This window comes from Anser cygnoides, chromosome 5, assembly GCF_040182565.1.
Source record: "Anser cygnoides isolate HZ-2024a breed goose chromosome 5, Taihu_goose_T2T_genome, whole genome shotgun sequence".
In the NCBI taxonomy this organism is placed as follows: Eukaryota; Metazoa; Chordata; class Aves; order Anseriformes; family Anatidae; genus Anser; species Anser cygnoides.
The window spans coordinates 5,807,805-5,828,999 of record NC_089877.1 but is presented as its reverse complement, the minus strand read 5'-3'; the positions used below and the strand labels follow the sequence as shown (position 1 = coordinate 5,828,999).

The 21,195-nt window shown below is 38.8% G+C and overlaps 1 protein-coding gene across 2 annotated transcripts in view; it reads left to right on the top strand.

The window, feature by feature from the left end:
- The window catches only part of ABCC8 (ATP binding cassette subfamily C member 8), a 76,914-nt gene that overhangs the window by 30,985 nt on the left and 24,734 nt on the right, over positions 1–21,195 (top strand). For both annotated transcript variants that reach the window (XM_013177603.3, XM_066997233.1), the window contains 11 exons: positions 2,417–2,457; positions 2,773–2,918; positions 7,353–7,458; positions 7,677–7,787; positions 9,492–9,567; positions 9,658–9,763; positions 13,530–13,565; positions 14,714–14,749; positions 17,746–17,844; positions 18,720–18,804; positions 20,010–20,090. In XM_013177603.3, the coding sequence (XP_013033057.2) occupies positions 2,417–2,457; positions 2,773–2,918; positions 7,353–7,458; positions 7,677–7,787; positions 9,492–9,567; positions 9,658–9,763; positions 13,530–13,565; positions 14,714–14,749; positions 17,746–17,844; positions 18,720–18,804; positions 20,010–20,090 (923 nt within the window). The remainder of the gene's footprint in view (positions 1–2,416; positions 2,458–2,772; positions 2,919–7,352; positions 7,459–7,676; positions 7,788–9,491; positions 9,568–9,657; positions 9,764–13,529; positions 13,566–14,713; positions 14,750–17,745; positions 17,845–18,719; positions 18,805–20,009; positions 20,091–21,195) is intronic.

Below are 21,195 nucleotides of genomic sequence, written 5' to 3'. Positions count from 1 at the left end.
GGCATCCATGGCTTCTCTGGGCAACCTGTTCCAGTGCCTCACTACTCTTACAGTGTAGAATTTCCTCCTAATGTCTAGTCTAAATCTACCCTTTTTTAGTTTAAGATCGTTCCCCCTTGTCCTATCATCATATACCCGAGTAAAGAGTCGTTCTATATCTTTTTTATAAGACCCCTTTAAGTATTGAAAGGTCACAATGGGGTCTCCCCAGAGCCTTCCTTTCTCCAGGCTGAACATCCCCAGATCTCTCAGCCTTGAAAGCTTTCAAAAGTTAAGCTTTTACCTCAGGAATCTATGTATAAATACATCTATGTTTTCAGTCACATCCGTCAAGGAATTAGATCTACATGAAATAACACACGTATTTTATTTATGCTTGAGTAGAGTTTACAACTACACTACAGGATTTATTAATAATATTCTAAACGTAGGAAGAAGGAGTCTCTGACAGTATGTTAAGTTATTTGTGGAGTTTGTGCCCAGAAAAGGGTGGTCATACATTTCACTAGAAGTATTTGTGGGTCAAATGATGGCACTCCAGTTCAGATGAAGAAACTGGCAAGTGCTTTTCCGGCCTGAACTTTGGCTATACCTGACAGCAAAAAGGGACAAGCAAAGGTGTTTCATTTGTTTGTTTTAAAAAGTGACTAGCCTCTTTCTTTTCTGTTAAATATGTACTAATCTCTTAATTCTGTCTTATCTACAGATTCTGTAGTCTTTCTCTGTATTGTTTACTTCATGGAATAAAATTGAGCAAAGGTCAAAATGAAAGGGTGGATGGTTAAATAATATTCTCACAATGTGACAGAGTGGACAGCAGTGTGGGACAGGACCATAGTTCCAGTTCTGAGTCAGGCTCCTACAGGGGTAGCTGTTTATTATTGTATTGTCAACCCATATTCCTGCCCCATCTCAAAGAGATGCCTGTATACAAATATTATTTGCTTCCTTCTCCCCCTCCATCTGTTTAATAAACTTGAAATGCAATAGTGTATGAAGAGCTATAGTAGCGGAATCCAGGGCACCGTAACAAATGCTGTTCAAGGTCAGGGAGGAAACTGGTTCGTTGTTTGCATTTTAGTAACTCAAGGCCCAGCTGAAATCAAAGCTCTGTCACACGAGTTAGAACCTGTATCGGTCTCCTGAAGATATTCATAATCTAAGTAGCCAAGCCTGATAAAGCAAGTGTAATTATGCCTAACTAAATGGAATAAACCACCTAGTTCAACTTTCTATAGCCTTAGTGTGTAGAAGCGCAAGGTCTTGCACAGGTTCCCAGCTTGAAGTATGCTCACTTTCAGCCTTCTGAGCTGATGTGCTTAGACTGATACCTAGTTAGCAGTTTGAATCAGCTACCTTAAAACTAGCCTAAATGTGACTATTTCACAATCTGTTAAGTCCTTCTAACAAAATAAGTCACTTGCACAAGGTCAAAAAATAACTTGGTATAACTGAGAAAAAATAATCTTTGCCCTTACCACAAGCCCATCTTCTATTCCTTAGCTGAACTGGACTCTAGCTCCATCTCTGTAACTGTGAATCCACTTTCTCTTCTGGAATAAACAGTCCAAACCTTTTCTTTTCAGCTTCAATATGACTACCCCCACACAAAAAGCTGCTTAGAAGAAGCTTTTACTGTGAAACTAGGGGTAGCAGTAACCAGGAGCCTTGAGTGTGACCTTGAGATTTTAATGAGTGAAATGTACAACACTTGTTATACCACAGTTGCACAAACTCTACCAGAAAAACAACATCAAAAGCATATATTGAGTAAATTCTCCATAAGAATAAACTGTTTGTCATTGATCCAGTGCTGCACTACAGAGATGCCAATATTTCACTGCCCTTCAATTTGAGTCCCCAGACCTGAGAGTGCCACAAAGCCCTGCACTTCAGAAGTGGTGTCACAGAAGTAGGTCACAACTTGATGCATATGCTAGTGGCTCTCCCAGGAGCTCTTGCCATGCGATGGGTCAGAGCTGGGTGTGCAGCCACACACAGGACATGACCTGTACAACCACTGCTGGGTCTCCCTTCCTCTCATTGTCAGGCGTTCAAGTTGTCTGCCAGACCTCATATCAGCTCAGCATTTTTGTACGCCATGAGACAGAGACCTGCAAGTGCCCCATGCCTGATCTGTATGTGAGCTGAGCACACTTTAAAATGCATAGATTGTTCATCTCTTCTAGGGTGCATTGCTGGGTTCTGTGTAACTGAAGAGAAGTTGGGTTTTGAGGTAACTGGAGAATCAAACTGTAGGTATTTAAAAGAATGCTGTGTGTAAATAGTTGTGCATTTTTGGTATGTTAAGCATAGAAAATATCATTATCAGACAGTGCTAGTTAGTAGTATTTTAATCTTTATCTTGGCTGAATGGAAATTGTGTCTAAATATTCCTACATGTTTTCCTTCACAGTCTTTATGAATGCAGCAATACCAATTGCAGCTGTACTTATAGTAAGTATGGACTTTTCTAAATAACTTTAATTACAACCATGCTTTCAAGTGTAAGCGATGTGGAAATGAGGAAGAAGAAGGAAGGTATGGAAAGCTCCTGCACGTTTGCAATTCCTCTGGGAGAGAATGGAAAATGCCCACTTGTTGTCTGTGACCAGAAGCAGCAAGGAGTATGAAGCACTCCTCCACACTATTAAGAGAACAAAAATTACAGTTCTTAAATAAGAGGCATTAAATGAAATGCTTGTGAAATACGAAGTCTTTGTGCATTTCCTTTATGGCTAAATGCTGATGATAACGTCTGTATCTTTGTAGACATTTGTGGTCCATGCTCATCTGACAAGAAAGGCTGACTTCTCCCCGTCTGTGGCATTTGCCTCCATCTCCCTGTTTCACATTCTTGTGTCTCCGTTGTTCCTGCTCTCCAGTGTGGTTAGATCCACTGTCAAAGCATTAGTAAGGTGAGAACTGTAAAATGAATGTCTTTGTTCCCATCTCTCTGACTTTTGAAGCTATGGCTCTTGTTCCGTCATCCAATTATAAGTTTAGAAATAACATGGCAACTATTTATCAGTGGTTTTTGTAATTTGCTTCCCTATCTTTTGCCTTGTGTGGTGCCTTTGGTTGTAGCATGCAGGCCAGTTTCTTTGCTGGTGCAGTTGTAACAAGCAATGTTTTATGGCCTATGGTTACTGCTTCATTTTGTGGAATGGGCTGAGATGTGCCAGTACCACATGCAATGTGTATGTGGTAACAGAAAAAGGAGGTGAAAGCTTACTGAAGGTTTCATTTTGTAAATTATCCAAATGTTTCCACCCACATGAAGCATGTAGAAAGGAAAAAGATAATCCCAGAAGGACCTGTATGTCAGTGTGTATCACTTGGGCAGTGCTCTCCCACCACCTGTCTATGTGAGAGGTGGCCTCTTGGTCGAGAGTTAGACTTAAAAAACAAAACCAAAAACAACAACAGAAGCCAAACCACAACGCTGTAGACACAAAAATTCCAATGTTAAGTGTAGGAGTAAGCTAATGACTAAATGTCTCTTCCAGACTGGATGAATTTTGACTCTCTTACGAGCACATTAGCCTGCGCATTCAAAACCTGAAATAATAACCAGTACTTGAGTCTTTTTTTGGTAGAACTTGTGTTTCACTGGGAGTTGTTCTTTGAATATCAGCAAATCTGTGTTTAAAAAAGAAAAAAAAAAAACAACTAATACTTTTGTTATTCGGTGTAACTCTACATGACTGATAAGGAATGAGGAGAGAGTATGGGCTTCTTACGTTATTATACATCTGTGTGATCTCAAATATAGCTTGTCTAAAAGCTTGTCTAAAGTATGGGGCAGATAGCTGTATTAATTGCCTAGCTTAATTGCCTTTGTGTCACTTTGGAGATGTAAAGGAGACTACAGCAGGAAGCTGATATTGCCCTCACTATTTAGAAATTCCCTGACGGTGCAAAGTCACAACTGCATCCTCTCTCCTAACACGTGTGAAACCTGAGAGCATCAGTGGCTGGCAGGAAATGTTTTGCAGGCACTGTGGTGGTCCCTAGAGCCATGGCAAATTGTCAGGCTAAGATTGCAGCCAGTAAAGTATCTGGAGGCTGATACTGGTAATGGGCATTTATTTTGGCTTGTGTAAGGATTTTTTTGTCAACCAGTTCTGTGCCTGTTAATGCCACAGTATCAATGTTAAATCAATTAGTATCAACCAAGTATTAATTGTTGCTAGCCATGAGTGATTCTGCAGTTACTTTCTTGTAAGCAGGCTATTGTCCTGGCATTTGGAATGCGGGCAGGAGCCCCCTAGTTGAATCTGTGTGACAAAGCTGACACAAGCCCTGTCTTCTTGGCTATCCGTATCTGAGTAGTTCACTTAGTGTTCCAGAGTGCATAGCTCCCAAGTGCTACTGGTGCTGCTCTGCATGGGTCTTCTGCATACCCCAACCTTCAGTGTAGTCCTTTGGAAGCACGTCAGATATTTTCAACCTATGCAAACACATGCTTGCTTAAATAGTTGGGTAAATGTGAAAAAGCAAACAGATACTAAAAAGTTGTGTTTGTGCCAGTTGAGTACAATTAATGTTATACCTGTTGTTATACCTTGCTGCTAATAACTAGCTGATCAATAAGATCAGATAAAGGTAATCTAACTTTACAAAGCCATAATTTAGCTTTTGTTAGGCTATATTCTAATATTCTAACTGGTTTTAGCAAGCATACAAGACAACTTATCCTGTGCTGACAGAAAGGAACCAGCTAAGTGAAGCAGGAGATAAACCAGAAGCGGAACCCGCATGTAAAAGGATGTTGAGAGTCTGTTACTGGCTTTGCATCTCAGGCACTTCACAATCACTGCTCTGTTAATGTTGGCCAGAATCTCTGATGCCAGCTGCTCCTAAAGAGAAGAATCTCTACAAATAAACTTGTCAGTATCTTTTTATCCTTACATATGTGCCCAATTGCAAAGCATCATCATGGATTGCCATTGACACTATTGGAACAACGGTGTGATTCTTTCCAGTGATAGAAGAGACTTAAAGCTTATGTTCCACATAGGGCCACTACAAAATTTCCAAGTTATGGGGTCAGGGTGTTCACTTCTGATTGAGGGAGGGAACTGCTGAGAGGTCTTTAGGAAGGTAAGAAATTCTGTTCTCTCTGAAAAGTACTTTTAGTACGTATTTGTGCTACTGAAAATTTAACAGCCAATTGATGTATTTCTTAAATGTGAGGTCTTCAAGGACAAAGACTACAGTGTACAATTTCCCATCAGCAAAGGTCAAGTAGCGAGGGTGGCATTATATATTTTACTGGCTTTAATATGAAACTGCTTTTTCAGTCAGCTGTGCAAATAACTGTGTTTTAATCAATACCTCTAGTGGGTGAGTTAAAAATAAGTTCCTCAGTGGAGATATTGGAATTCTGGTGAAATTGCTGTGTCAGCTAGAGTTCTGCAGAGAACATACTTTTTTTTTTAATTATTATTCTTTAAGAGTATAGAATGGTGTGACACCCTGAAGTGTGAGTTGATGCCTCTAACAAACAGTTCTCTCTCACAGCTGTAAGTCACTGCATTCCTTCAGTAATAGCCACAGGAGCAGCAATACTGGATTTAAGTAGAGAATTAGGCAGAGTGCTTGCAGAAAAAAGTCTTGGCATTTAGAGTATAGCCACCTTGCTACACAACCAGAGAGCACAAATCAAACTATCCAGTGGCTTAATAAAGACCTGGTCTTGTTTAGGTGTGCATGGTGCAAGAATATGTTGGCTGTCTTTTCTTCTTCCTTTTCTAGATCCTGGAGCAGATACACAGAGGACTTCTGTATCTGCTCTTTACAACTTCAGAGCAATTATTCAAATGTCACTGTAGTTTGCCTGTAAAGAACATAGGTGCCGCTGCATCCCAATCCCATGTAGGCAATGGCTAAACCATCATTTGGTCCATTTAAAGGCACTCAAAATGTTCTGTTAAACATCTGGCTCATTGAACAAAGAAAGTCAAGATCATTCCTAGCCCCATGTTCTAGAGCTTTGTGCAAATAGGTAAGAGCATCTCTGAGGCTTCTCGTTTCTTCTTTTGGTATAACAGACCGTCACATTAAGAATTTGTGGTCCAACATTGGGCCTGAATTACTTATTACTCCTGTTGTCCCATCCCAAATAGTTACTCCCCCTCTTTATTTGCTTAGATTGTAATTCATTCTCTCGGCAAATCCACCCACAGTGGATTGACAGAAAACCTGTAGAACCAATTCTTCCCTAGGAAGGCCCCTGCTGCCCTCAGTCTCTACTTACAATGCCTTGGTCCAAGCACTGCTTTTGCACCAGCAGAGCATCCCATGAGGCTCTCAGAAGAAACTAAATCTCCTTCTGAAGAAGGAATCCCCAGTAGAGGAAAATAAATGCTGATTATTACTGTTATTTTTTTAACTTGCATACCAACAGGTAGGCAGATCGCACTATGCTGCAGTGGCATAGGTTGCCTGTTGCTCTCCAATTATCCGAAGGCTATATATTGAAATCAGTTATTTCAGTTATCCTCTATAAATTTATTTTTTTAAATTTTGGGCCTTCCATCACTTTATAGTTTTGAATACTGATAGTTAACTTATTTGCAGCTAATTGAGCCTCTTTGACACTAAGTACAATGTTCAACCCGCTTTACAAATTTCATTTGCTTGCCCTGTGAGTAGATTAGACATAAATTTTATAAAGTCAGGTAAAGAGATGAAAATGTTGTTATGCTCTGTTAAATATCATAAAACAGACACATTATCTCTTAGCTAATTAAACGTAAACAGCTTGGGAAGATTTTATATGTTCTTTGGGGCTGCTGTTAGCATTCCTTTTCTATCTCATGTGTTGAATGCTTTATGTTAAGGTATGCTCCTTTTTCATGTTATCTCATACACTTTATATTCCTTGTAAAGGATTGATTTCAGCTCAAGGTGTAAAGATTTCTTCAGACTCCTAGTGTTTGTTCAGAAGAAATGGCTGTGCAGTATTTTGGTAACGTAAATGACATTAATTCTACTTCTGCACATGGCTTCAAAACCAGCTACGGCTGGGGATAGTCTTTGTCACACCAAATACCTGAAAAAATCTTGTGTAATTTGTGTGTTGGCATCACAAGAGGAAAGACGTGAGAAACACCTGCATAAACCATTGAAGAATCATAGTCCTTATTAGGCAACAGAGCACGTTTTGTCAACTTCCATGCAGTAACATCTCATGGAATATTTTCATAGGCCTGTAACAAAATGGAAACAGATAAACCACACAGCAGGCAATGGCTGAAGTAGTAGAAGGGATTCTCTGTAATAAACATTGCAGTGAACAGAAGTTTTGCATTCTGGATTGAGCTGTAATTCTTTTTCCCTCTCAGTGTGCAGAAACTGAGTGAATTCCTGTCAAGTGAAGAGATTGGAGAAGAGCATGATAAATGTCCAGAGCTAAGAAGTGCAGATAATCACAGCAAATACCAGGCAGTGGTAAGTAATAATGTTTAATTGCAGGTGAAGTGGGTAGTCATTTGTACCCAGAGTAGTTTTTCTGCTTTTCTACTTCCTACTGATTATTTTGTGCAATTGCAAAAACTCATTTCAGTACCCTGTACTACATAGGTGGTAACATGATTGCTCATGTTTAGGGCACTTTGCTGGTACTGCCACCACTTACTGTGTATTTCTGTCTTTCTGATTTTTCACAGCCACTCAAAGTTGTTAACCGCAAGAGGCCTGCCAGGGAGGACTGGAACAATTACAGCTCTCATATGAGAAGACCGATTAATATCACAGAAGCAGACGATTTTTGTGTAAAGGTGATATGAAGGTCACTCTAATAACAGTTACTATAGCTCATTAGTAGTCACTTTTGTATTCTGATAGCTGAGTTTCAAATTCAAGAACCAACTTTTGATGTGAAGCTGTCAGACACTTGTACCAAAGATTAATCTCACCTTTCTTTCTATGGTTTCCATTCTCAGAACTGTCTGCTGGCCTTTATATTGTGATTAGTTATGTATATCCCTCTAGATTTCACTCAGCAAATTAACATTGGCACTGTTTACATTATTAGCCCTGTTTTCATGACAAGAATTTCCAACTTCTTTGAGGAGAAGTTAAAATTGTCCATGCCAGTTGGAAGACCGATACTTTTAATTATCTATAGAAATGGCCAGAAATAATAAAAATCCTGAAGGTTGTTATACAGATGACACTGTTTATTTAGGAAGTCTACTATTACATTTGCATTTCTGGCACAAAAGAATGAATAATTCGGTTTCTTGGGTCTAAGTAGGACAACTGGTTAGTGTTTTCAGGGTTCTTTGGAGGCTTTTGTCTGACATCCTGCTTTGGTGCAGGAAAGTGTAACGAATATTGATGTTGGGTGGGGAGGAGGAATAGACAGGTAGGTCAAAAGATTAGCCTGGAGTGATGACAAAGGAGGGCCAGAGCAGTAAGCTCTGAGAGGATAGTATTTTTAAGATCTTGAATAGCTGAGGACCAGATATAATCTTTGGCTCCATCTGCTGACATCATTGTCACAGGCTGCACTTGGGGCCAGGAATTCTGCAGTTATTGAGTGCTGTCTGTCTGCAGCTTATTGCCCATGAGGGGGCACTTTTTGAGAGGGGATTCTCTGGCTGGTTTCGTTAATCTAGAGGGAGCAGTGCAATATTTTCTTCTGCTTATTTTTTCAAGTTTGTTTGTTTGTTTGTTTTTTCCAAGATAAAGCCATCATTTTTTCTCCAGTGGAAGTTAGCTCCAGGGTAGGATAGAAGTGTCCCATTCCACTCTTTTCTCAATTCAAAAAATGTTGTGCCTTATGTTGCTGGAAGGCTTTGAGAGCTTCAGTCCTTCTGAAAAAGTGAGAGAAGAGAATGCTGTATAAATACAGATCTGTAAAATTGTCTCCTCTCCCATTTTTCACAGTATCCAGTGGAAATCTCCAGTTAAAATCCTGAACAGACTTGTGTCTTGTTGGTGTCTTTTTAAATAAAAAGATTGCTTATATCCAAAGAAGACTACGTCATCTGAGAATCATATCAGAAATATAAAGGAAAATATTGTAATAGGCAGCAACATGCAATTTTTGAGGACAATTCTGCAAATCAACTCAGAATGCAGACCATATAATTGTGTTATATGCTGCAATGTGTCCAGACTGACATTCAGTGCTTTGCAGAGTGCAAACCATGGTCCTGTATGTAATTTAGTCATCATTTCACTTATTTCATGTGCCCACCTTACGAATGACAAAACAAACCCTAAATAGCAACTTTTTCTCCCTTTTCCACAATTATCTTATTGCTGTGCTTTCTTGAGTTCAGAGATTGTTGCACAGGAGAATACAGACCTCCAGAAAATCAGTCACTTGAAAATCTGTTTCCTCCACTGAGTAAAGGCTAACTGTTCTGATGCTCAGTATAATGTAAGCAATAGATGTGTCTTTGTACATTGAAAAAAAAGAAGTCAGTCTAAAGCTGGTTTTCTGTTTCTTATTTCTCTCCATCTTGGCATAGATCACAAATGGATTTTTCACTTGGACGCCTGAAGGTCCTCCAGCATTGTCCAACATTGATATCCGAATCCCTCAAGGTACAAAATGACATCAGATATACAGAGTAAGATGCTTTTTCATGAGCATTTGGAAAATCTGAAGCTTATGTACATTCCCCTCTCTTGCAGGTCAGCTAACGATGATTGTAGGACAGGTTGGCTGTGGTAAGTCATCTCTCTTGCTAGCCATACTTGGTGAGATGCAGAAGATCTCTGGCAACATATTCTGGAGCAGGTAGTACTATTTAAAAATCCGAACTTGAGTTGAGTAGTAATGCACAAAAGACTAAAAATCTGTCCTGGGAACCTGGTTTTGGAATCCAGGATTTTATAGGTGCACAGGCAAGAGGAAAAAAACTTGCCCTAATAGTAGGAGAGCACATCAGAAAGAACCCCCAGCCAGGGTCAAATGAGCCATCCATTCCTCTTGGTGGAATAGATGGGCATTCGGCACTCCAGCAAAATTACGTGCATGAAATCATACTTCAGAAACAGAATTAAGTATCTGAAATGTTGTGCTTCCACAGAATGGCATTTCTACTTTAAGGCTTGCGCAGCAAGACTTTGAATAGCACTGTTAAGAGGCACCGGCTCACTAGGAGTGGTCCTTGGCTGTGCCTCTAGATGTGCACTCCATCCCAGCACAGGTCTAATGCGTGAGAAATGGAGAGCATTTTATAAGTGGCAGTGATCTCAGGATATACCCCCCCCAGTATCATCCTGCTTAATTTGACAAGAGGGAGATAGTCACGTCCTTCTCTCCTTCCTCAAGGGGACACAGCAGCTGTGCTCCAGTAGACAGATATAGCCTATACTTCTGTCTAACTTTTGTCCTGGCCATGAAGGGAGGAAAAATGCTACTAAACTGCAACAGCTGTGCTGCCAGGGCTTGCACTTTTAACCCTTACACTAAATGACAAATTGTATAATGTATTGCGACTCCTGTATGTATTTTCTGGTAATTGCTGCCATCTCTAGCCCATTGTCTGATCTTTACCTTTTGGGATACAATTATTTGTCGATAAAGCTTGACAAATTGCAGAATAATCTGCGATTTATGGGTAATCTGCAATTATTTGTTTGTAAAGCTTGACGAGGTGCAGAAGAATCTAGAGAAAGAATTTTATTTCCAAATGAATGGGAAAGAAGGAATGGCAACAATACAACCTTTAGTTACTCTGATGGACAGAGGGTTATTGTCACCTAATGTTTTCTGCACTGATTTTGAAACAATTCTCAAAAAATTCCTTGAGTGCTTGTAAAGATATTATTTATATTCAGCCTTCATGCCTAAGTCAGTCACCCAGCTCAGAACTTCACACAGTTTACTAGTACAAGGGAGGAGGGTCCCCCATTTTATAGGTGGGGGAAATGAAACATAGGAAGGTGACCCTTTGGGCTTGTGAGAGAGAAGAACAGATGCCAAAGTTCTGGAATATGGCGATGTACCCATTAAAACAAACGTCCCTAAACAGAAAATCAGAATATGGCTAGGAACAGTACAGAATCCCTGCAGCCTTATTAAGTGAACTAATTTCATTTCAGCAAGGCTGCAATTTTTTATAGATGACATAACATGATTAAGAAGTGTAATTTGAATGTCTGATGCTAAACTAAAACAGATGACATGATAGTTCTGATCAGACTGTGTTTTTAAATAGCATTTGTTTAGAAGCATGTGTTTCACAACAGCGTAAAGGTCAGAATGGGTTTTCCTATCTTCTGTGTGTGCCAAAGTATCACAAGGTAAAATTCAGTTGTTATCACATTTGCTTTGCTAGCTGTCAGATAAGTATAAAGGGGCTTGCAGCTGAAACAATCTTAGCACCGTAACTGCTGGCTGCACTGGGACAGATTATTTTTGTCACTTTCCAGAGCTGCTATGTTGTGTAGTGGTCTAATCAGAGTGATGGATGTGTTCGGTGTAGGCTGCACACCTGTGTTGTAAAGCTGCCAGATGAGAGCTCCCTTAATTTGATAAGAAAATACTAATGCCTGACCAGGTACATGCAACATTATCCCAGATTCAAGGCGAGTGATTTTATCAAGTAATCACCAAACCTTGTAGCCTTAGCTCATCCAATAATATGTGTCACCAAAATCAGTAAAATCCTTCTTACGTTTATTTCTTTGGGATGAGACAAATGCTTAGGTGTAGTAATTCCTGTTACAGAATAGTCCTGAATTATTTCATTTCAAATTTCCTTCCCCTTCCTTTCCTCCAAGGTCATGGCTATGAATGTGAAGGATATATCCTGCTGACATGTCACTCAGTGCTCAGGAAATCTGGGTTCTATTCCTGGCCCTTCCCTTGGTCTAATGGATAACCTTGCACAAGTCATTTCCCTCCTCTGTGCTTCCATGCTCTATCGATAAAATAGGATTAACTGTATATCATCTTTATTTGCTTCCTGTAAAATGGTTTCTTTCAAAACCTTTAAAAATTACAGTAATAATTTGTTACTGGGCTAGGAATTGGCTAATTGAAAGTTAGCAGTGGCTCATTTTTTATTGTATTTAGTTATTTGTATTGCAGTGTGTGCCTGGAAGATCCAACTCAGATTACTGCCCATTTTCCAAAGCAGGCTGAGCGCATCTGTGGCATAAATATTTTATAATACTGTTAGAGATTATAAAAATAGAGAAATCATTATTTACATTCTGAACACATAGTAAATAGTATCGATTTGACTGGTTACTGAGTAAATAATAGTGTACCCCATGCTGATTTATTCTGGGCAGTATCACACTTTAAATAGTACCAGTTCAAGTAGTATAAGATACTAGTCTTTTTGGAGTAAATGATATCAGAAGGTGGACCTAAGTGAGAAATATTTTGCTCAATGTTATGTCATTTGTTTCTAAACAAAACATACGCTCATGTGAATCTGGAGTCCTTATAATGTGAAGGAAGTAGTAGATTCATTAAGGTTGTTCACAGTAGCTTTTCTTCCTTCTGTACTCAATGTGGAGTTGACCGTTTTCATCAAATGACAACATATTGAAGTGATCTTGATGCCTAAAAAGTACATAGATTTTTATAAAGATGCATCTGTTGGAGTTTTCAAAAACTTAATTTGATTTTATTTAAATGAATAGCTTTGTTCAGTACTCTAACCTTCAGAATAAAGGTACTAGTGTGAGCTGGCTCTCATTCTACAGTAGATTGAATTTAGATACAGCCATTGCTTTACTATGCATTAACTTTTTGGAAGTGTCTCAAGCTGACCTTTTAAACTGTGGGTATAGTTCTCCAGCCTGGGGATTTATGAACAAGTTGTGCTAGTATAAAGTTAATGAGACTGTTCCCTCTAAAACATGAAGAGCTGTGTTCCTCCTCGTTTTGTTTATATCATTCAAGACAGATTTTTCATTCTTTTTCAATGGAAGCGATTTTAGCTTCAGTAATAAGTATGGTCAGTCATCCTGTCAAACAGCTCCGTCTGTGAGCGTCTTGGCACATGCTGAAACATAGCAAAATCAAAAACTGTTCATCCTGTTCATCCCTCAGACCTGCCCACACTTCCTTACACAGACGCATCTCCAAAGACTAGTGCTGCTACAGAATGGAGCATGCTGAAGTCATCTGATTTTGGTTTCAAACTAACCTGTTATATGAACTGCAAAGGTGCAGCTACTGTCATGGAAAAACAGTTTCACAAATTATCTGTTGGTTTTACTTGAAAATGTCTTCATTTTTAATGGAACTCCATTCTTATCACATTTGAACTTTTCAGTTCTGTTAGCACTTCTAGGAAAGAGTAGAGGTGATTTTATTTGTTGAGTCAAGTTAACAAGTTTATAAGGAAAAAAAATCTGCCAAGTTTTTGACTGCTAAAATCAAGGCAATTTCTGAAAAAGGAACAGATGCTGTGCTGCAGCTCTGTGATAAATACTGTTTGCAGTCTGTGCACTAAGTGGAATATAATAGTTTTTCTTTCAGGGGCAGATTGCTTTTGCTTACTTAGGTAAACAATCTTTACTTTCTGTTTGTGATGCAGCTGTACTTCTGACAGCGAGACTGGGGAAGATGTCAGGTATGGTATTATATGCAATTATTGGTCTTTCTACTAAGTCAGTCACAATAGAATCATAGAATGGTTTGGGTTGGAAGGGACCTTAAAACTCATCCATTTTCAACCCCCTGCCATGGGAAGGGATGCCTTCCACTAGATCACGTTGCTCAAAGTCCCATCCAACCTGGCCTTGAACATCTCCAGGGATGGGGCATCCACAGCAACTCTGGGCAAACTGTGCCAGTGCCTCAGATTAAAGACTTTCCTCCTAACATCTAATCTAAATCTCCCCTCTTTTAGTTTCAAACCATTCCCCCTACTAAAATCAGCAGAGGAAAAAATGTCATCTGGTGGCCCTTTTATTGACTTGATGCTAAAGTGCATGTCTTCTACTGGCCAGAATATTTTCTTGTGAAGCACCAACTATTTTACTGCCTTTTCTTTGGATTTATCATCTCTTCTGTCCTGCTTAGCATGCATCTGAGATTTGTTACCTGGCTGTCAGACTGAGTCCTGCAAATTTTTTTTTCCCATCTGCCTGTAGATAGAGGGACTTTCATAGGCCTAACAGCTAAATCTCATGATAAAGGATTCTTGGAAATCTCATAGTTCTTCCTGCATAAGAGAGACTACAGTTCATGGGCTGAGTAAAAGTGAAACTGTTTGAACCTATTAAGGTACAAAAGAAATATGATCAGAATTAGACATTTACATGTTCGAAACTGTTACAAGGATATACAGCAAACAGTAAGATAACGTAGAAAACAGTGTGGTAATCATACTTAAAAAAAAAAAGAGGAAATATCAGACTATATGAAACAATTGCTTGCATTATCATAGATTCTGGGAGTCCTAGTCATGTTTGTTATATGCACTAGGATAGTGGTTTTGTTGCACTGGCATCCTATAGAATATTTTTGGTGCTCTCAGAACAGAGTATTTCGAGCCAAAATGTTGTGAGGTCTGGAGCATTTTCTCATAGGTGTTGAATACTTTCTGCAGTATTGTTTAAAACACTTCTCAAAACTTGGGCTTTAACCATGCTGGTTTTAGATCAATATCACGTAGTACAGAGCTTTAGCACACTTAGCAGAGCTTCGTTTATGTTACGCAGTTATATTTTTGTATTTTTACTTACAGCAATAATAACCTGTGTTTGTCTTCTGTAGCCCAGAGAAAGAATCTCCTGTTGAGATGGAATTCAGGTATAACTCTAAAAACTAATGTGAATAGTCTTCAAAAGTGTCTGCTTGTAATGAATTGTTCCTCTTTAGAAGCCAAATGGTTTGTCTCTGTGTATGCAGCTGCCATGAGATTTGGGCGAAGTAAAAACAAGCAGGTGACCCTTGCCATTTAATAATGGCAAAAACATATGCTCCTTAATAGTCAGGCATGCCAACATAAGAATGTTTCATTACCTACCATCAGGCTGAAAATAATGGAAGCACGTTTTTTGGTTTATGTAGATGCAATAGTAGTATAGGACATGTTTCTCTTGTGTTTGGAGAAAGTCAGTTTTGAGTTGTTGTTTGATACTAGAAATTCATGAACTGTGCAAAATAATCATGATAAAACTGTAGTCATCAATCCAACACACATAGGAAAGGCTTTGCAGTGTACTATTTCCTCCATCATTATAACTTCATTGAAGTGTGTCTGTTTTCCTTTAGAAATTACCAACATTTCAGCCTTGTTGATAGGCTTATCAAGGCACCAAGATACACACCTGAATGTCCAATTACTAGTCTTTTTTCAGTGATCTTGAATGCATACTGAGCCTCCTGGACTTACAAAGTGAAATGTGAAGATAGATTAGTAGCTTCAAACAAGCAACCTTAACGATGTTGTCTCTGGTTCTAAATTAATGAACTGGGTTGATCCCATCAAAACACTCTCCAGGGAGATCAGGGAAGGTTTCCTTGCTTATTCTAAGGTTGGATTTTGCCATCTGTCTCTTTGCGATAATTAAGAGGCTATGGTCAGTTTATCATTTGTTATCAAAGGAGAACAATTACAGTCCACTGATAAAAATATGTTTGTTTATGCAGTCCAGAGGTAAGGGACAATTACTTCCACCTGCAAAATAAATTCATTGTAAGTCTTTGTCTGCTAAACCATTTGTCTGCATGAAGTCTTCTGAGCGTGAAATCTTAGGTAGATTCATGGCAGGCTTTCAGAGAAAGTGTTGCATGTTCCATTTCAGAATGTTTTGTTCTCTGGATGTTTGACACTGTTATCATACTGTTTCAGTAGAAATTTTGTTTGACTGCCTGTTTACTGTACGAAGCACTGTAGGTGTGCTGTAGATTCCTTGTACAATCAAGCACTTGCAAGCTCCCTATTTATGCCAAAATATGACCTGCCCTGATATGTCATCCAAGTGTCAATTTGCACCTAAGATTATATTAGATGGGTTTACTAAATTCTAAATTTTTAAATTAATTTTGGCAAGTTCATTGCTTGTTCCCAAATTCCTTGCAGTAATTAATTCTCACTGATGGCCTAAAAGCAGAATTTTAGCCAAAGTGTGAATGGTGTTCCCAGCCATTGTGCTGGTTCTCAGCAGGGAGTGCATCTTACAGGCAGTACCTGTATCTTCGCTGAAAAAAAGAACACTTTTTACAAAACTTTTAAAAACTTTTTCCTCAAAACTTTGCTATTATTTTTCAAAAAATAAAAAATAAATTAGAAGTAACTTTTCAATCACTTTGAGAATTAATAGTAGCAAAGGCACAGTTTCAAGCAATAGAAAGAAGGGCAAGGGAATACATGTTCATCTTGGAATGCTCAAAGCAATTTTTTCTCAGTCACTGAGATGAGAATTTCATACTAATTGAAAAAATACTTTCCTCCTGGGGCAGAAATGAATGCTCTTTGAATTAGATTTTGGGACTACAGGCTGGGCTGCATAGGGGATTTTTTTTTGTTTGTTTGTGTTTCATTCTCCAGTAAGAGAATTTATAAAGCGTAATTAAATTCTAATGAGCGATCAGATATTTGAACTTGGAAGCATGCTACCAGGATAGCATAGCTGTGTGTTCTTTCAGGTCATCAAAGAAAATTGGATCCTATAATGGTTTCTAAGCAAACCTGATGAAAGCCTGAAAAAATGAGCAGGGCAAGTGACCTTAACTCCTGATTAAAAAAAAAAAAAAGATAAATAAAGCACCCAGTTCGTTTTGTCAGCTCCTCGTTTGAATTGCATTCTGGTCCAACTAGACACAGGCTGCTGTAATTAATAACTGTCTAGCAGACAAAGGCTATGTTTGGGTGAGAGGTCGTATCTTTTTATTGGATTAGCTGATATAACTGGAAAGAAACTGGATACGCTTTAAGGTATATTATCCCTCTTTTGGCCCTTTCATTTGAGAAACAGTGATACGCCAATGGGTTTGTCCATTTTTTCCAACAGTATCAGTTGCTCTAATAAAAAAATCATGCCCTTCTCCCAGCTCTGCCGTTAGAGGTCCTTGGTAGCATAGATAGCCACAAAAGCACTACTACTTCAGTAGTAGGCAGATACTTCCTAAGTAGTAATAAGAATAATACATATGAAATAAAATATGCATGGGGAGATCCTGCAGGCCATTCTCTGATAAATTGTTCCTTTCCATGGTACATGATGGGGGCAATTCCACAAGGGAAAATAGTATTTTTTGCCTGTGTTCTCTTTACTTGTCTTCACATAGACATAGAAAAGTATTGTTCATGGAATCCTTCTGACTCAAGTTCCCCTTGTAGTGGGGAAAATAAATGCATTTTGGGGGAGAATTGCCTTTGTGTATGTGTGGAGTTGTTACATTTTTTTTAAATACTTTAAAATATCTTTTTTAAACACTTCTCCTGAAAGGTGTTGCCTAACTAGTGATTTTTATTAGTCTATTCAAAAAGAGCTGGGATTTAGTCTTCGGTAATTTTCTTCCTGCCATCTGCACTGCTCAAGAGGCAGGTTTATGGAGCTAGCCTCTGCAAAACCCACTTCACAGCAGAAAATGGGGGAACAAACTGAAATTCAAAAGAACCAACTCTTGAGTTAGGTGAACAATTGCAGTATTCTGTTGGAAATTGTCCTAAAGAACAGAAATGAAAGGCAGCATTTTTAAAGATTTATTACAAGTTTCTTCCTTCACAAGAAGAATGGTTTCCAGTTACCCCTACTGCACTGGTAAGCTGGGAACTCTTGGTTTGTTTGTTTTTCCAGGAAAAGAGGATCAGTAGCGTATGCATCACAGAAGCCTTGGTTGCTCAACGCAACGGTGGAAGAGAATATCACATTTGAAAGCTCTTTTAACAAACAGAGGTAACAGGTTTCAGCACTGTTATGTGCTTTACTTTTCTTTTAGCTAAATAATGGTGTTGCCTACCCCTCCGTTCACACATGGGTCTCCATCTCACTCCAGCATCAAACATAATCCACCTGCTGGAATACAGCAGAAGACCCTGAGTCCTGGGTGGTCCCCCTTTGACTGTGATTTTCTTGAAGGACACAAGAGAGAGGGTTGAGACTCACTTGACCTTAAGTGTGGAAGTGTTTTCATTTCCAAGGACCATGTTTGTGCAGCATGCAGTATTTTCTTTTTATATCAAATTGACAAATTTTAACTTAGAAGGATATTAACAGTTTGAGAGTGGGAATATTGTTCCTTAAGATTTCAACATCTGGTGTATCATGAAGGACTAATGGGCTGTCTTTTTATTCTGTGTAATTGACCAAAAACATTCTAAAGGATTCAAAAGTTATTGCTGGTATTCCATTCTGTGCCCCCACCCACCACCCTAGAAAGAAGTTGATTAGTATGTATTCACATCCTACACACACATTTTTGTTTGTTTCTGTCGTCCTTGGACATAGAAGCAATAAATGCTCTGGGCACAAAGAAAGTTAAATGCTAAACAATAAAAATTCACTGTGGGAGAGGTTGTTCTTGTTTTGCCTGTTTTTAGCTATTAAATGTATTTAGTTGGGAAGCTGACCTAAGATGCTTTTTCTTAGCCGAAATGGTATTTACTTGCCTGCGATTGAAAGAGATCCCATTAGAACAATTAGTGGCTAACAAATACGTTTTCCACTGTGTGATTTTTCCAGCTGGTTAATTTTTGTTCCTTTGCAGGTAGGAAATGTGCTTCTTTAGCAGTATCTGTGTGGATTTTGTGTTACCTTTTTTGTTTCCGCAGGTACAAAGCAGTAATTGATGCTTGTTCCCTCCAGCCTGATATTGACATTCTCCCTCACGGAGACCAAACCCAGATTGGAGAGAGGGTCAGTAAACAACTACGGGCTTCTATTTTTGTTTTAAATATGTAGAGTTTTTTTATTATTTTGTCATGTTCTTAAAATCTTACCGGTTATTTGGCAACAAAGGTAATCTTTTAGCTAAGTGTACGTTTGGGTCATTAGTCTGAAAGCTTGTTGCTTGGTAAACATAGAAACACTGTCATTTATGTGAGATGCCATGATTTAAATGTGCTGCTATCAGAATGTTTGACTAATTCTGCAGACAGTGCATATTTTGGTTTCTTTGTGAATAACCTAAAAATAAATAATTCATCGATTTTTTAGAGCACCTTCATTTAAAAAATGGCAAATTGTTTAATAAAGAGCAAACCAAGCCTTATCGCATTGGGGAAACTAGAGCGTGACGAGAAAGGAACCAGAAGTCACAATTCCATAAACAATGTGCTCTAGCATATAGCGGCACTTGCACACACACAGAAGCAAACCAAACCAACAGCAACCACCAAGGATACGTTTCCATGAGTAATCTCCACACTGGCTACCATGTTGATTTGAAATGCATTAGTTCTTAACAAAATTCATTGTGTAGCTAAACAAATGTGGTTTTTGGCAAAAAAAGTAAAGTAGAGGGGTGAGCAAAAGAGGCAGGGAGCAGGGGTGGTAGCTTCTTTGGCAGCAGTATTGGCTTATGAGAGCTTAAGGTGTTTGTGAAGCTGCGTCTGGATCACAGGAAGGATAAGTAACTTTCAGCAGGGTAGTAGCAGGACTAAGGGCAGAAAACAAGTGCAGTAGCGAGCACATAATGTTCACCTCCGCGTGGTCTGATCTAACAGCTCACAATGACTGGCTATAGTAGTCGTGGTACAAATATGGTATACAATGGAACTAATACAGTATGGTGAAATAGAAGCATAAAATAAAAATAGGTTAGTCAGACTTCGGACTATAACTTTTGAGTAGAAGGTTAGTTTAGACTGTCTACAGAACATCTATGCTTCCTACACCATTGTGTCACCACAAACCATTACACATTTCTCACCCCCTGTTATGTATGGAGCTCAGAGTCCTCTGGCTTCTCTAGCAATTAGTATACTGTGTTCCTAGCTGAATTGCAGGCCCACATTTCTGAAAAAAAATGTTTTTTTTTTTTCTAGATAATTCAATCAAAATATGAATATTTTGTTGATGTTTTTATAAATGATTGATTTTTTTTTCCTGCTTATCTCCAGGGAATTAATCTGTCTGGAGGGCAGCGCCAACGTATCAGTGTAGCAAGAGCACTTTACCAGCAGACAAATGTTGTGTTCCTGGTGAGTAGGTGCCAGTATGCTTATGCTGCAAACAGAAGCACAAGATGTAAGCATTTAGAGTATTTCATGGATAACACACACTGAACATTGTGCTTCACTGAGCTGAGCCAAGTGTCCCCTGTTTATTTTATAGCCGTTGTTTGCTAGCCTGCAGGTAAGAAGAATTTTGTAAATACTGCAGACAGGTGGATATTAGGATACAAATTGAAATGTTGATGCTTTCCCTCTCAGTCTGTTGAAGTTTCCTTTTGAGTCTTGTGCTTATTTTTGTTACCAAAAATTGAATAGTCTCAGCAGTATTTATAAAATTCCTAAGCTGTCTCAGGCATAAAATTAATGTTGGCCTGTGTCAAAGGTGTTTCCTTTCTGCAGCAAACTAAGCTTTCTTCCCACCCTGAACTGCTGTTTGTATATCCTGCCCAAACTTCAATAGAAGAGTGAGAGCAGTCTCTAAAAGCCTAGTAGGTAGGAAAACAGATGCATCCTACACAGTCACTACTAGTGAGCTTGCTGGCTTTCCAATTAGGACTTCCTTCTTAAACCCTGTTTTCAAGGAGCTTTGAATCCAGCTTTTATGACAGCCAGACATGAGAGTTACATGGGATTAATTAGAAAAGCTGTGCACATTTGAAGTCATACCTAAAAGTCTGGGAGGTTACTTAGATAACCTTTCCCTGTAGTTGGGCTGATCATTATGTGATGTTTCACAGGCAGGGTGTTTCAGGCAATGATGAGAACGCAGAGGTAGAGAGCAGCTGGGCACTGCCAAGGGCCGCTATTGGACCCTAACTTGTTTTTTTTCCATTGTTACTTTACACCAGAACTTTTGTACAGGACACTCAATAATATCATAGTAGCAGATTCTCTGATGGTTTGACAATACAAAAGCATTTACAAATAAGCTTATTTTTCCTGTTAATCATTCAAAAATAATCAGGAATCCTGTATATTAGTACTTGAAAACATCCGGTTCTTTTAAGTCATCATCATTAGATGATTTTGGAGGTCTCTTCCAACCTAGATGATTCTGTGATTCTGTGATCATTTTGATGATGTCAGTCACAGGAAGCAGAATTTATCCAAATTCAACCCTACATTTTCAGCA